The 17,434-nt window shown below is 22.1% G+C and overlaps 2 protein-coding genes across 2 annotated transcripts; both read right to left on the bottom strand.

Moving 5' to 3' along the window:
* Positions 1-414: 414 nt before the first annotated feature.
* On the bottom strand, positions 415-2,740 carry LOC112597792 (macrophage migration inhibitory factor homolog). Its single transcript, XM_025344005.1, has 3 exons — positions 2,577-2,740; positions 1,965-2,137; positions 415-552 (listed from the first exon to the last, which is right to left on the bottom strand). The coding sequence occupies exons 1-3, from the start codon at positions 2,682-2,684 to the stop codon at positions 450-452; spliced, it is 384 nt and encodes a 127-aa protein (XP_025199790.1). The 5' UTR covers positions 2,685-2,740; the 3' UTR covers positions 415-449.
* On the bottom strand, positions 2,689-16,688 carry LOC112597855. Its single transcript, XM_025344091.1, has 4 exons — positions 16,473-16,688; positions 8,942-9,274; positions 3,547-3,665; positions 2,689-2,713 (listed from the first exon to the last, which is right to left on the bottom strand). The coding sequence occupies exons 1-4, from the start codon at positions 16,686-16,688 to the stop codon at positions 2,689-2,691; spliced, it is 693 nt and encodes a 230-aa protein (XP_025199876.1).
* Positions 16,689-17,434: the final 746 nt, after the last annotated feature.

The raw sequence follows: 17,434 nt of genomic DNA, 5'->3' as shown, positions 1-17,434 counted from the left end.
AAAACATATACAGGTTAATTCCCAAAGTATACTCATATACCTATTTGTTATTTTAGAAAAACATGTATTAAAACTTTGATTTTCAGAATTTTTAAGATAGTATTCTAAAAGATCTTATTTCAAAAACTTACATTTATGAAGCCAATAAATTAGAGTTTATTATTTTTATGAAATTTTTGTTAAAAATATCTATTTGCTAATTTACAGTAAAACGGCAATCCTAATTATTTTTATGAATTAGGTTTGAAATGATAGTATTTAAATATTATAGAAAATATAAATCCTTAAAAATTTGACCTTTTAGTATATTAAAATATTCCAAAAATCGGAATTTGAATAATTATATTTTTAGAAAATAAAAGAAGTGAGTATGCTTTCTGAATTTCTTTGTACGGAACAATAACAAATATAATGTTTTAAAATACCAATTAAAGTATATTATTTATTTTTTATACAAGTCGTCTTTGTTTTTCAACATAATATAGTTGATAGAAGGTGGTTCCAAGATAAGCGGTTGTTTCTGGTTCATTTGGATGTAAATCTACGAATATCCTAAAAAATAAATATAATAATTAATAATTTACATACATTTTTAAGTAATTATTTAATGTTAAATTATAGTTTTTGATGTATAAAAAAATATACACATAATATAAAGTATATATAAAATAAAATAAAAACCTTTCACAGTAGTATCGTGATTATTAGAAAATAATAGTAAAAATTCAATAAATTTCAAAAGTATTTTATTTTTTTGGAATTGATTTGAAGTTTTAAACTACAATTTGCATTAGAATTATTTTTATTTTCTTGAATTGACATTCTATTAAATATTATTTTGTTTTATGATTCATGAACTATACAAGCTCTATAATTAACACGTAACTATATCGGTACGCCTTATGTAAACATAATTCAATTCGTGAGAATAAACTATATTATATAGGATGATTTTTTTTATCGTGATACAGATATTTTTTGTTTTTATTCTCTTGAGAATACATACATTTAAAACATAAAAAATATATTACAGTTTGACCAGAAAAATAATATATATTTATTCCTGGGTAATATTGATTGGTTGACGATGAAACTCCTGCAGTAACTTTTCGTAATTTGTTATAAAATTAAAATACAATTAAGTAATCAATATTATGTTAAATCATAGATATAGTTTAAAATATAGAATCTATTTAAAAAAAATTTTAATTTTCATGTTGATTATAAATCGATTAAATTAATCGATACATAATCTTAAATTTAATTTATTATATTGAATAATTGCCGTCTATAATATAGTACACTATTTGATATTCAGTGATCAAAGTTATTTGTAAAAATTGTCTTTTACAGGTTTTCCAATTAATCATTTATAAAATCATAATTTCGTAATTATTTGCAGATGTTTGTGATTTCAACAAATCTTAAAATGTAAAAATTTATTTTAAATGCTAGTAAGAAAAATTGTCTTTATATATTTTTACTATTTATAAATATTTGTGCTAATAACTTATTATGAAAGAAGCTTATATTTTATTTTCAAGTACCTGTTATGAGTAAAAAATTTTTTTTATCGATATTCATACTAAAAAAACTAGAAAATTTCAAATGTTTATAAATAAATAATTTAAAATACTTTTAAATTATATCATATATATAATAAATATAAACATAAAAAACACTAAATGAAAATTTTAAATCAGGAATATCTGTTTTTAGGTTACAAAAAAAAAAATAAAATAGATTTTGGATATAAATTCTTATTTTTTCTAATTACTTTAAAAATTATTAGGAATTTTTACTTTTTTTCGAGGGGACAAAAGTACCATTTAAATTCAATTTTCTTCTCCTAAAAGACATAAGGAACAATAATAGACAAAATAAAATAAAAACATTTATATTTATTATTAATACATTTATCTTTCCCCTTAGAACCTAAAATTGTATCGCTTTGAATTCCTTACCTGTTTTTCGGAATTCCAATAGCTTTATTTACATAGTCAGTCAAAATTCCTATGTGTTGGTTATTAATTTCTGGTGTTATATTCCCAATACATGTTACTTGAATAAATCCGCATGGTTCATTGGAACCACCAAGTGTCATTTTTAGACCCGGGTTTACTGTTGATATGCAATACTATAAATAAGTAATAGTTTACTGTCAATTATATTTTAAAATATTAAATAAATATGATTATAAATTACTTTCATGATTCGTTATATAGGTAAGTAATTAATATAATAGTTATAACATTTTAGTCATTTAAATTTTGTTTATATGTAACTTAAAAAAATAATATAGTAATATTTTAAATTTTAAAAAAAGGAAATATTATTTAAATGAATCATTGTCTTTTTGTCTTAAGCTCAAATACCTATCAATATAATTACTTTCATAATTGATTTTCTTTCAAATTATATAGAGAAATAGAGCTAAACACAATTTTAGTTTTACAACTATAGAGACTATATACTTTTAAAGTGTATGAATAATATAACTCAAATAAAACTATATTGCATAAATGCGTATCCAAAAATGTTAAAAATTAAAAAAGAGGTTGTTATATTATACTTACTGTACGTCTTTTCCCTAGAGTATTAGAAAGAATACTAGTGCATTCGTCTAAAAATTCTTCAGGAATTTTTGAAGCTGGTAAATTTGTGTCTAAACTGAAACGTGGCATTTTGTTATTTTGCAGAACGTATTACACCACTAACAAATAACAATTAATAGAATATTAAACTGTAATTAAATTTGACAGTCATATTTATGTTACTAAAACATTGACATAATTTTTATGTAACTCAATTTTTTTTTTTTTTTTTTTATCAACTGGTAAAGTAATATTATTTTTTTAATGTATATATTATACAATTAAAACAAACCCATAAATAACATATTAAATTAAATAAAAATGTTCTCATTGAAAAAACGGTATTTATTGCATATTATTTATAATCTATCAATTATACGTAATCTACTTTTCTAAATGATTTTTTTTTTTGCATAAGACAAAACTATGATTAATAATGTTATGTCGCAATATCTTACAAGTAATGATATAACATTTTTTTTATTTTTTGCTATTTATTTTATTATTACATCAAATTGTTAAACTTATGTAATGTAAAATATGTGTAATATCTATAATATAAGAACATAAATCATATGTAAAATTGATAATACAAACGTTAAATAGGTTTAAATAAATATATTTTGATTATTTTTGTTAGAAACCATAAATTTTTATTAATTGAAACTTATAAAAAAAATATTTTTTAATTTTTTTTTAGTGTATTAACTTAATCCCTAGTTTTCTACAATATGCATAAAATAATTTGGTTTGTCGATTGTTTACTTTTTTTGTCCGACATATCATTTTTACTTTACTGCATTAATCGATTAACTATGAACTACTTTATATATATTTTTAATAGGTATCCAAAAAGCAAATAGAAAAGTTCAAAAATATTCTATTAATTTACAGAAGGTTAAAAAATATTGTTTAACATTCTTTACAATATATTTTTGATAATGTTACATACATTTCTTCAAGTTCTTTCAGTAAAGTAGGTTTCATTTCTAAGTAGACCTCAGTAAACTCGGTGGTAACTTCAGTTTCAATACTCAACGATTTTTCCCTTAAGAAGTTTAAGGTTTTTACCTAAGAAAATGAAAAAAAATATAACAAAAGTTGGCTTTTTGTGGGTTTGTCGAGAAACAGAAACATTCGAAAGTGAAATTGAAGTTATCAACAAGTAACCAACTAGGTAGAAACTAAAGAATTTAAAGAAATTTGGACCAACAACGAAGGTTATGTGAAAATTTTTTTTTTGTTTTCCTTTAAATTAATGTATTATTATTATTTTTTTCAATTTTGTTGATATTTTATTATTGCTGGTATAGAGGAACTCGCTCTGTTTAAATATCCTTTATGAAACAAATCAATTCATTTTTTGTTTTTTAAATTTAACAGTAATCAGTATTTGATTGTTAATTATTTAAAAAATGTAAATGGATAACTTAAATAAATAATTCATGTAAAATTATTTTTTTACATAATAAAGATAATCTAGAAAAAAAATTTAAATTGTTTTAGTGAGAAAATAATATTTTCAATAAATCTAATAAATAATGAATTATTTGTAAAAAATATTATAAATTATTTATAAATAAGTAGGTAAACAGTAAATAATTTTACAAGCCTCAATGTATAAACATATATTTCTTAGTAAATAAGCCCAAGTTTATTTTGATATTATTTAAAACATCATATTGAAAAGTATTGTTATATTTTAAAAATAATTTCGTAACAATTTTAAAATAATGATTAAGTTTTTAATACAAAAATATTTATTTATAATAGTTTATACTTACAAGTTTGTTTTTAGAGTTTCGGTAAATATTTGTGTTAGTAATATTAATATTTATTTGTACATAAAATTGCAATTAGAAGGTTTTCTAATTGCAATTTTAATAATATTATATAAGTATCCCATGTTTTTTTCTATTAACCTTAAATGGTTAGCAACTTATTCAAATTAATAATCGTTACCTAGTACGTATCTTAGAAATTAATTATTGTAAAGATTAAAGAAAGATTAAAATTAATATCAGATGATTATGTTACATGTTAATCATGGTAGTTATGCCTTTAACATACGTTTCATACCTTTAACTATCGTGCAAAATGGTATATTAATTCAAATATTTAAAATGTATAAACTTTAACAATAGAGCTGTAGCGGAAGTTTATGCTAACTAATAATTATAGATAAGAAACTTTTGTGCTTTACCATCTAACGTATCTTAAGTTTAAAACAATATAATCAGTAAAGTGTCTATGCCAATATTTTATTTATACAATACATAACTTTATAAGAGTATTTGAATCATTAAAATATAAAAATAGAACTAAAACTTTAATATTTTAAGTCTTAAATTTAAAATCAAACTTAAAATTTAATCACGTTATAAAAAATAATAATATAGGTACGGTGCGTATTTAATAGGTAGTTGGTAAAAAAAACCATAGAAAAAATCTAACGGAAATCTACAAATTAATAAAAGCCTATGTATGTTACATTGGTACTATAAGTCTATCATTTAAAATTAATATGTGACATCACAATATCTAAAAATTATAGCCATGGTGGAAAATAAATGAAAGAAAAAAGTAAAATATGGAAGTAAATATAATATTATGTAACATTTATTTACCAAATTAATTCTATTAAAAATATCTAGAAAATATAATAAAATTTTTATCCAAACCTTTTATATAATTACAGTATACTTCGACAAACACAAAGTTAAACGGGCATTAGATAAAACGGAAAATAAAGATACAAGATTAAAATATTTCAGAAAATGACAGCTATATTCTTCTCAATAACTCCAAAATAATCGGATAAAATTATCAAACGGTATTTTCACATTGTGTTTAACAAATGTTTCTCTTGTCCAAATATTTAATTGGATTGTATTATCCAAAATTATATATATATGAAAAGCTGTGATAAATTCTCCATAATTTTATCATTTATATCTCAATACATTGATAGTAATATTGTTCCTGTTAAGAGAGTTAGAATTTATAAGGCCCAAACTAGACACTTTTTTTATAGAACTTTCAAAACTAGAATAACCATTATCAGAAATAATAAATATAGAAAATATGGTTTAAAAAGTTCATGGACATAGATAAAACCGAAATCAAAAACTAGTTTTTGATTAAATCGACTATTTTTTCTGTGCCAGAATTTTTATTATTTTGAAAGATAACCTATTAACACATGTAATTAATTTACTATTGAAATCAGTGATAAATTAATCTTCGTTATTTGAGGACATTATAATTCATAACTTTTAAATTTAAATTTTTACCCAAAATAAAATTCTTTAGAGATAATTTATACAAAGTTAAACACTAAAATGAAAACAAACACCTAATAAATATATGAATGATAATTTTTGTTTTTGTATTTGACTACTAATGTAACAAATTATTAATTTTCTATTTTAAACTATATCAAATTAATTGTAATTAGACAAATAAAATTATTAAATGTATCCAGTATTTTGACTGACAGTTTCATCTCAACATTTAAAACCATTTACAAAAATATTTAAATATATATTTAATGAAGTCAATATAAATGAATATACGTAGATGTAGATTCATTGAAATATATTGAGCAAATGTGTATTTTGTAAAAAAAAAAAATATTGTTTTATGATAAATTGATAAATATAGTTTTGTTTGTGTGTTTGTGTTACAATCTTTTTTTTTATGTATAATTTTCGGCAGTGTTCATATGTCAATAAATAAATTATTGAATATAGAATTATGTGAATAATTAAATTAAATTCACTTTATTTCATATTAACTATAAAAAAAAATACAGATTATGTACTACAGTAATAACAGGTATTATTTAAATACCTAGTCGGATATTTAAGTATTCGATCAAACAGTTTATTATGCGAAATTTAAATTAATGGTGTTGAATGACACCCGCTATTACTACCTTAATAGTTGTCTGAAAATGTTATTTCAAAATTATAAAAACATTATTCAATGAAAATAACATCCATATATGCATTTGGTAATATATACGTTATAGATTATTTTATTTAAAATGATATTTATAAGGTAAGTCGAAAATGCAGTCAACTGACTACATAACTTTACTAAGTTATTGATCCCCAAATTTAAAAAAAATATTGTATTAATAACATTATTTATTGAAGTACAAAATATGTTTCGAAAGTAATTATTATAACTATGGTTACCTACTGATTGGCAATAAAATAAATACTCATCAGTCATCATGTGTCCGAGCAAAGTGTTGTGACAATATAAGGTAAAATATACGTGATTAAGATAATAACTAATAATATACAAAATCCACGTAAATAACTTGCCTGCAGCAAGTAGAATAAAACATATTCGTCTGTCGATAAAAATAAAAACCTTACCTAATTAATAATTATAAAACAATCAAAATAATAATGTCCTATAATGCCGTTGTACACACTTCATTGAAATACTACAGTATGAAGTAAATTTGAGTTCTCTGAAGACAATTAAAATTCATTTAGGGTGTTTAATATTTCCTATAAATCACCCAAACATTATTTTCTTGTTCTGAATACATTAGTTATTCCTGATAAGACAAACATGCAATTTCTTATCACTTATTGGAAGCAAATTTAATGTACTATATTATGTACATGTGATTAAATTATTTTATCGTTCCAACGCTCTGATAAGCTATATAATTAATTATATTATATTGTCCAACACAATTTATTTTATTCTAGAGATCGCGTGTAATAAGGATTATCTATTAAATAAAAATTAGCTTGTATTATAATGAATAACTAATTGTTCTTAATTTTCCCAGTTATAAACTTCGCTTGAGTAAACTTTATTTATTTGCTCTATACTTTGGAGAAAATCAATTAAATAATGTTTAAATATTCTAGTGCTGTCAAGTTAATAATAAGTCGATATTTTAAATTCTGGGCTAAGGTTTTACAATAATAAAATGAATTTATTTTGTATCTTACGTGTCATTTTGGAGCATAGAATTTGATTTTACATTAAATTTTGAAGGTAGTTTCTAGTATTAAAATTAGTTGGTACTTTGGATAAACAACGTTAGAAACATAAAATATTTTACTTAAAAATTGTTAACAACTAAGAAAATCAGCAGAGAAACTGAAATATTTTCAGAACACAGGTTTACGACAAAATGTTTTAGATTCTGAGCGGAGTATTACATGTTTTTGATATTACAAATATATATTTTGTTTTTTTTTTTATGTGCGTATGTTGCTCTGTACACGATAAGTAGACGAAAAAATATTTTATTTTCATCATTGAGAGTTATTTTGTTTAGCAAATTTAATTTAGTTTATACTTTAGAGGTCAAAACTAAATTTCCCAGTATTTTTTTTCTAATCGAAAAAAACAAACATTTATTTTTTTATTTTAATACGTCATATATTTATGCTATGAATCTAATTTTACTGTTTTATAGTATTTACAAAAATTTATTTTAAGTCATATAAGTTAATATAATATGGTATAAATTTATATTATTGTAATAATTAAATACTAATAATATAATAAATATAATATTTTCGGATAAATATTATATAATAAACTACTATAAAGAAATACTTAAAGTAAAATAAAGAACTTAAATAGCTACAGTAATAATACATATGACTTGGTGATATACGTTGATAAACCATTACAGCTAAAAATCGTTTTTCGTATTTAATGACGTATCATTGAATTCAAATTAAACACACCCATAATATTGAACTACTAAAACACACCTAATGTGTCAAAGATCAGTACCCACTTGCTTACCTTTTTTACATTTATGTTAAATTTCATAAAAAAATAACAGTGGGGATTTAAAATTTTCACCAAATATTTATTCCAGTATTTTTTAGAAATAATATAAATTTATTAATATTTTTACTCTCTTTATCTTTAGATTAGGTTGGATTAAAATTGTCGATTAAGTTTTTTTTTTCAATTTATGCTCGTACAATTTTTGAAAGATAACCTTAAAAATATAGTACACAGTTTCTTGTGAGTTTTTCTTACGACAGTCAAGAATTAAAAATATTAAAAATACATGGTAAAATTTTTATTATTTTGACCTTTCAAACAACATTTTGTTCGAAAGTAACCAACATCATGGTTAATAAATTGTAGTTTTTTTTTTTTTGTTTTGTTTTTTTTTTTATACTTAAATTTTAAAACATTCACCATTATTAAATAGTAAAAACAAAATTAAGAAATAATATTTTGACATAATTTACAATTAAATTTACCAAGTTGAAAAACAATATTTTATTATGATATTAATACATATATTTTTTTATTATTATTTAAATTTGTGTTTCTCATCATACGCAATTTTCATTCGATAGACTTGACATACTAGCTTGGTCCAACTGCATTAATAATACCTGATACTTGCCCCGGCATTCACCATAGCGTTTGACCAATAACTCAAGTTGATCATGCTTGCCAGATATACCGTTTAAGTCTTTTATGAGCGTTTTTAGGAGATTAATGAGTGTTAACAACGCATAGTGAAACTTAAAATTGGTGGCCAATGGTCCACATAGCCATCGGTGGTATAAACTACACACGTCATCTGTTAAGCTCTTTGTGTTGGATCTGATTACTAATTTAAGCTCCATACATACGCATGGTTTGATTTTGCAGATTTCAGAAAAATTCTAAAGTAATGAACATTTAACATTTAATAATTTATAAATTTATTCCTATAGTAGTAATATTTTGCATTTCAACAAATATTTTGATAATGGATCACTAAATAAATAAAAATATGTGTATAAACTGCTTAAAATATAAATTAATTTAAAATTATCCATCAATTAACAGATTAACCGAAATTATATTGATGCACATTTTACATAATAATAATTCAATTAACTACCTAGTGTTTGTTAACAATAACACTAATGTGTTGTTTGGATAATCTATATGAAATATATCGAACCAAACTCATATATGAATTAATTATTGATGAGTTTAACAAAATAGTGTTATGAAGGAATGTATAAATATTATAATTCCTAGTAAATTAAGTCTATGTATTAATTCAAGCATAGTTTACTTAAACAAACATAAAATTCATATTATAGCTTTGTTATCATATACGTAAATATATTATGAAATATTCGTAATAGAGAAAAGTATTTTAATACATAAGTTTTTTTATTTAAAAATATCTAAAGGTAATTTTTATATTTCTTTACAATATTTTATAAAAAGTTTTTTTAGAGTCGATTTTAGATATTCAAATGGGAAGCTAAACTTTTTTTACAATAATTGTAACGTGAAAAAAATTTTTGGTGTTTTTCGAAACATAAAAATCTAAATTTGGAAAAGTAGTTTATAAATTAAATATTTTTAAAATTTACATGAGCGGACTATTAATGTAATGGAAATATCCAGTAAAATATTAAAATTCCCGATATTTATAAATCAAAAAAACTTTCATATTAAACATTTTTCTCTATTATGAATATGTGTATGATAAAATGGCTGTAACATACATTTTAAATCACCTAGCTATGTATTATAAATGAATCTTTCTTTCTTTGTCCTTAACATAACTGAATTATTTGAACTATTGAACCGTTTTAAATAAAAAATATATCAATAGATTTATTGAGACTTGGATTAGATTTTTAGCTTCATTTTTCATTCCATATGGATTATAAAATGGTTCATACATGAATTTTACTTCGGCTCACGAAAATAAAATATTATTTTTTTTTAGATCATCGATTACATAAAATAAAAAAGTTATTATGAGTGGATATAATTTTCTGTATTATATAATATTTAGTAATTTATATTAATATCGTTATTCAATATATATATATATATATATTTGAAATTAAAAAATAGCTATTTAATAATCTTATATTATCAAATAATATTTATAAAGCAAAGTATTTGATTGAGGTGTATATATTAAAAAAATACTAGACCTATTTTGACCATCAAAAGTTGTGAATACTTCGTCTGAAGTAAAACGAAAACGATATATAAATAATTGGATTATACAAATATTATTAGTCGAGTTCTATCTCATGAAAATTATATAAATATATAAATTTTGACAATTTCATACCCAACTAATAAAAAGTATAAGTCTTTATGTATAGAAGGTATATTAAAAACATATAAAATGAAAAAATACTTGACCAATTATGACAATTCCAAGAAGATTTAAAAAAAAATATTAAACTAGCTAATTAAGAGTGATTTATCTACTATCAATAATATTAACAACACAACCGTATATTCGAGTATTTCTACTTACAATTGGTTACACGTTAGAAAAAAAAAATTACTTCATACTAATCATCACAGAAGGATTGCCCATCCCGGTTTTATTGGTTCACAGTAAATGCTGGGTAATACAATTAATATAATATACAATATACACATAAAAATTCAGTAAAACCTCGATAAGTCGAACTTTGATGAATCGGAAACCTCGATAAGTCGAAATAAATACTATTTCCTTGCAAGAATCTCAATTACTTGAAAAAAAAACTATAGACAACTCAAACATACTATATTCCGAATATAGACGGATACTGAAGGATAATTTTTATAGTCATTTGTCTAATCGGCTTATATATATATATATATCGATAATCTAACCTAATCTCGTTTTTCATTCGGTTTATGGTGACTACATTCAATATTGTTAGTTGCAAATGTACGATCGATCAATTACAGTGTAGTAAAGGTATAATACCTATAGTAATTTAAAAATACTTACTATTTAATCACAATATCTTTCATTATAATTTTAAAATAATAATATTAAAAATACATACTCTAATTATATGTACATATAAATATATGTGTATACTGTATGCTATAAAATAGTTAAAAACTATAATATGTACATATATTTTAAAAACTTTTTTAATTTGAATTTTTTCCTAAAACCTTAATAACTCGTAACTTAATAAATCAAAAACTTTTGTAAATCGAAAAATTGCATTTTCCTTGAATTTTTACTTATTGAAGTTCCACTATATTATTATAACAAGATGTATTTGATAAGCAATTAGGTATATTTATATTAATATTTAATAGTTGTATTCTCTTTTTCGAGATTTTTTTTTTTTGTTTTTGATTTCAAAATAAATCACGAATATACTACTAATTTCTATTCATAGCTACTAATCTTCTCATTTAGCTTATTATTGTAATTTAATACATTTTAAAATGATGATAAATCATTACTCATTATAGTTATGTACAAAATAATATTTTAATTAAGCGTGATTTATAGTAGTAGATTTGTTGATACAATGTTTATCAAAATATTGTAAATGTATTCAATTAAAAAAAAAAATATACAATTTAAGTATGTATAATATTTATTTTTTAAATTAAAGTAGTACTTGCATCCTATTTATCGAAAAATAAAAAAGGCATTTGATTATTTTAGTGAGAAAGACACGAGTAACAACATAAAATTGACTTAACGACATACTACACTACAAACATTTTTTTATGATTTTCTTTCTGTCGAAAAGTAGTGTCAAAAATATTTACAGGTTATTAATTAACATATTAAATAAATTACTTATGATAATCTTTGCAAATCTAGTCTAAACTTGATATGTACATATCAATTGGATTCAACAAAATCAATAATTTACATTGGCAATTATATTTAGTTTCACACTGAAACAAGACAAAACTAACTGTTAATGTGACGCATAGTCTCGTAGTTGTTTAATTGTTACAACCCACCAAACTGGACCAAGTAACTGTTCATCCTAATTAATTGTGACACAACAACATTAGTAACCTCTAAAGTAATTAAAATATCACAGTTATCCATTAGTACGAAACATGTGTTACCTTTTATGGACTACAAAAGATTGCATTGGTTACCTAGGAACCATCCAACATTAATTCAGCTGTATACTATAGAGTGGCAGTGTAAGAGGAGGGTTACTCTTTTGTAATTATATGAGTTAGATCCTTATAGTTTGTACTCATAGAGACGGTATTCATGTCTACTAAATATTATTGTTTGTAGAATAATTTGTGTCATCAAAAAAAAAAATAAAAAAAAGTATAAAAGCTTGAGCAAAAAGAACTAAAAAAAAATTTTAGCCTAATAAATTACAATGAACAATAACAATACAGTATTTATAAAAAGACTACAACGAAAAAACTAAATGAAGAAAGGACAGCAAATATTTGTGTTTAAACTACCTATGACCAGCTATACCTGTTTTACATTGTTGCATTTTTTTTTTTTTTTTTAAGTGTCTTATACATAAACGAGGGCTATATTGATTTTACAATTATGTGTATTTTTTTTCAGTCAACAATTTTCTGTACTATAAAAATAATCAACAAGTTTCATTTACCTAACCTAAGCCTTTAGTAATCTCAAAAAATAATGAAAAATTCAAAATAAATTACTTCAACTATAATATAGTTATTTTTTTCTAATCGTATATGTATATTTTAACACTATTATTTATTTCCATTACCTTACATACGTCTAAGTTAGTAGTAGTTTAATATTACAAATGTACGTAGCATAGTTATTTGTTATATTGATACATTAGCTGAACAAATATAATAACAATAACAAAAATATTAGATTTATAACAATTAAAAAAATAACTTTAATTCCAAAAGAATGAAAACATAAAATCAATATAAACAAGTTTCATATAAGATTAAGGGAATGTATAGCATATATTGTTTAATTAAGATATAATAAAAATGTTCTATTAGTAAACCATAATATAAGGAGTGAATGAAAACAATTATAGAACTAATCACATTTTATAAAAAATGCTGATGAATATTTAAATTTTGTGGTTTTTAATTAAGTTTTATAATTATTTTGTAAAAATATGGATGAACAGTATGTCCGGGTTTTATAATAAAGATAACGTGTTAAGATAAAATTAAACGATAATACCTTCACGAAGACACTGGATAAGGTTAGGTTAAGGTAACCAACAGTAAACATTTAAGTATTTAAAATAGTCGTTAATTATATTAAATAATCAATATTGACATGTGTAAACATAATATTGTGATTGCCACTGAACATTAGACAATTTCAAATTCCATATATATATAGTATTGTAAATAATATGTACCTACATATTATATTGAATTTGAAAAAGATTGTTTTTTAGTAATTTAAATTTAAACTTTAGTTTAGGTAGCCACATTTTGTTACATATTTCAATATTTGTACAACTGTCAGAACTTGACAGTTCTTCAATATTTTCAAGTATAATGTAAAAGTATATTTTAAGAAAATTAAATTTTCATTACTAAAATCTTAAAAATAACATTTATTGACTATTTCTTAATTTTGACACACTAACAACTTTTAGAAAAACAACAAATACTTTATTTAAATTTTAAATATAAAAAAAAACTAATTCTTTTTCTTAAAAGTGAGGCTTAAATTATAACTTTTTTAAATAATTTGCTTTCCCGTTTCAAAATAACAACCACTTATAACGTCAGATATAAATAATGTATAATTTCCAGTGTTTTCAAAAATAACTCGTTTATACAAAATCATGTTCAAAACGGTGTGAATATATTAAAATATTTGTAAAACTAAATTTTTTCAATATAAAATAGATAAAATATTGATGTACTTTGTTTTAAATGAAAACTAATTTTAAAACGTACAACTGTTTTATACATATAATTTTAACTTAATTTAAGCAAAGAAAAAAACATTAATCTAAAATAGGTATTTATTTCAGAAATTCACAATAGAATTCTCCCTACTACTATATTTGTAAATATAACTTTGTTTTAAAAATAAATAATTTAACAAAGTTATATTAAACAATGTGTTATGGATGTAAATACATATCTGTGAATAAAAATATTTTGTTGAAAAGTTTATATTATTAAATCATATTACTTTGTGAACACATAAATTATATTCATACAAAATCCATATTGTATTTAACATTTCAGTTAGCATGAATGGAAATTTCCAAATGAGAGTCGAACTATATAGAGATGACACTAGAATGCTTTCATTGTTTTCCGTAATCATTTTATTTCACAATCAACCACCAATACAAGTATTATATTCCCCTACGCTATGCTGTCATATTTTACAAATCGTATGATAACTGATATAATACGTCTATGAACGGTCTTATTTATTAATAACAATAATTAATGCTTATCGTATAATGCAAAAAAATAAAAAATAAAACAATTCGTAAAGCTTTTATAAAATTTGAAAAATGAACTAAATGAAATGTCGACTATATTGAAATTAATTTTTGTGCGAAAAAAATTGTTTGTAATATTATTTTTATCCAACATATTTATGTTCATTTTCCTATGACAATAGCAATATTTATCAAAACCTCAAAATCATATTTATTGTATATTTAATCTACACTAAAGTGAAACCCATAATTTACATATATTACCATGATGGAATTCTATTACTCGAAAATTATTCACGAATTCAGTTCTAATTCAGTTTATTTTAAAGCATGTTAAATTACAATAATTTGGTTTACCTTATATTTTACTTTTTATACCTAGCTAAATAAATACATAATATTTATGTCTCAATATCAGTCACATTAATAAAAATAAAAAAATGTTTCAAGTCTTGATTAAAAAGGTATCACTACGAATTTAAATAAAACTTAATCAGACATGCAGGCACGTATCGGATCAGTTTTTTTCTACCGGAAAACTATATGTTATTAAGGCTCACTTAGTTATAATTAAGGGTTCCGTACATATCATATAATATTTCTATAACATTAGCAAAGTTATCTACCTAATTATTACACTACATCGTAATACCTACAACTATCTATTAAAGAACCATCTTTCTGAAAATAAAAAACATTGTTTTTAAGTATTTTTTTGTCAAGTAAATAATAATCGCAATCTAAATTTTTATATTAGTTAAAAATGAAAAAAATACAAATATAAATACAAAATAAAACAGCGTGATTTACAATTGCTAACGCCAAATGCTATGAATACCATACCTATTACTATCTATAATATCAACCAGTCAGCAAAAATTTATACTATATCTATTTTTTGATAAACACCCGTATTAAGGTTTACATAATCTTAGAATAATTATTCTGTAAATAATTATTATATCATCATTTTTAAAAAGTTTTACTCATTTTAATAATAAATTGCATTCTTAGCTCTTAATTCCAAAGCAAAATACTTTTTGGAGAACTTTGATAAATTAAAATCAATTTTGGATAAGTAGTTTTTAATTTATATAAAATATATGTGTGTATTTTAAGTTTTGATGAGTGTAATAATAGTGCAGGTATAAGGTAGGTTAACCCGCAAAATGTTGGTTCACTATTCAGTTTATAAAAATTTTAATTAATTAATACTATAAACGAAAAAAAATATAATTAACGGACTAAGATAGATTAAGAGAGTGAAATTATAATATTTTTTTTAATATAATATGTTTTCTGACACTTGTTTTTTTTTTAAATCGTAACAATTGCCTAGTGCCAAAAAAAAAAACTGGAAAGGTCATAATAAGCTACTTGTCTGAAGTTTAATTTATTTATATCGAAATATTCCAAATAATATTCCGTTTCAGAATATAAAATTAAAAATGTATGTTTCCTTGAATAAGGTAAAAAACTTGAAAAATTTAACGATAAAAATAGTAAAAATACAATTTTTTTCTAAAAATGTTGTTTTGTAACTATTTAAAAAAAAGTTGAGTTTTCTAAGGTAATTATTATCTTGTGTTATATGCATTGCACCCCATACTTTATAATATTACTTATTAGGTAGGTGGCAATATTAGGTATTTACAATAAAATTTTCAAATTCTTTTAATTAGGTACTTACTGATTTTTTAACAGAGCGTTCTTTACATTTTTTCCCAGTAATATTTTTTTTAGGACGCTGCAAAGATTGATCGACCCATTGTATTGTATTTTGTATCGCTTCTGGTGAAATAGACGATTGATCTGGCATTTGGTTATTTTGGTTTTCGACTGATTCCCACCAACAGTCTAATGACGGTCGACGAGCATCCCATGAATTTCGATTGTTCTTATTCATAATATTGTATAATAATATATTGCTAAATATATGTCACAAGTACCTTTAGAGTAACATTACTTTAAGTTGGGACAATGCGCCGGTGGGCTATTAATTTATAGAATTAATATTCGTAATTGTTTCATAACTTCTGTAAATTTTTGTAGAATGATATTATTCAACATTGTTGACAAAAACCATGAGAATAACAATAATATAGTTAGTATTATAAATACGAAATAAATAATCTTAATGATATTCTGTCCTAACAACAATCGATATTTGAACCAGTATTTTAAGTCAATGATAGACACATCATAAAAATTATTACTGTAATTGCTAATATCAAAAAAACTTACAGTAGATACAATTGTCGCCAGTAAACGATTTTTTTAGGTTTACACTATTGATATTTAATTTATAAGCTGCGTAGTTTTATCAGCTAAATAATTTATTTTTAATATTGCTGTACATTTTATATTATCTTTGATCAATATTTTGAAGTAGAGTTTTCGACTTTTGTTTTACAACGATGATCAATATTTTTATTTCAAATATTTAATTTTTATCTCATCGATTTATGTAGAACGGGTATTTTAAGCGTATTTTATAGACCAGGGGTTACCAAATGGCACCTCACGAACAAATTTTATCTAACTTGCAGATAAAGAATAAGTTTTTCAAATATTTGTAATACCACTAAACAATTTTCCATTTATATTTTATTTATAATTAGTTTTAATTTTAATTTTTTCAAATATTTGTAA

This window comes from Melanaphis sacchari, unplaced genomic scaffold (genome assembly GCF_002803265.2).
Source record: "Melanaphis sacchari strain LSU unplaced genomic scaffold, SCAv2.0 Contig43_pilon_pilon, whole genome shotgun sequence".
Lineage (NCBI taxonomy): Eukaryota > Metazoa > Arthropoda > Insecta > Hemiptera > Aphididae > Melanaphis > Melanaphis sacchari.
Note: the sequence above shows the minus strand (reverse complement) of the source record. Positions and strands in the feature narration are given on the sequence as shown.

Excerpts from the sequence above, each read along its gene's own strand:
- LOC112597855 (XM_025344091.1), bottom strand. The coding sequence starts at position 16,688 with ATGAATAAGAACAATCGAAATTCATGGGATGCTCGTCGACCGTCATTA. Across the intron at positions 3,666-8,941 it reads GTCTATCGAATGAAAATTGC|GTAAAAACCTTAAACTTCTT; the intron begins GTATGATGAGAA and ends TCATTTTCTTAG. Across the intron at positions 2,714-3,546 it reads CTGAAAGAACTTGAAGAAAT|TGGTGTAATACGTTCTGCAA; the intron begins GTATGTAACATT and ends GTTATTTGTTAG.
- LOC112597792 (XM_025344005.1), bottom strand. The coding sequence starts at position 2,684 with ATGCCACGTTTCAGTTTAGACACAAATTTACCAGCTTCAAAAATTCCT. Across the intron at positions 2,138-2,576 it reads CTCTAGGGAAAAGACGTACA|TATTGCATATCAACAGTAAA; the intron begins GTAAGTATAATA and ends ACTTATTTATAG. Across the intron at positions 553-1,964 it reads ATTGGAATTCCGAAAAACAG|GATATTCGTAGATTTACATC; the intron begins GTAAGGAATTCA and ends TTTATTTTTTAG.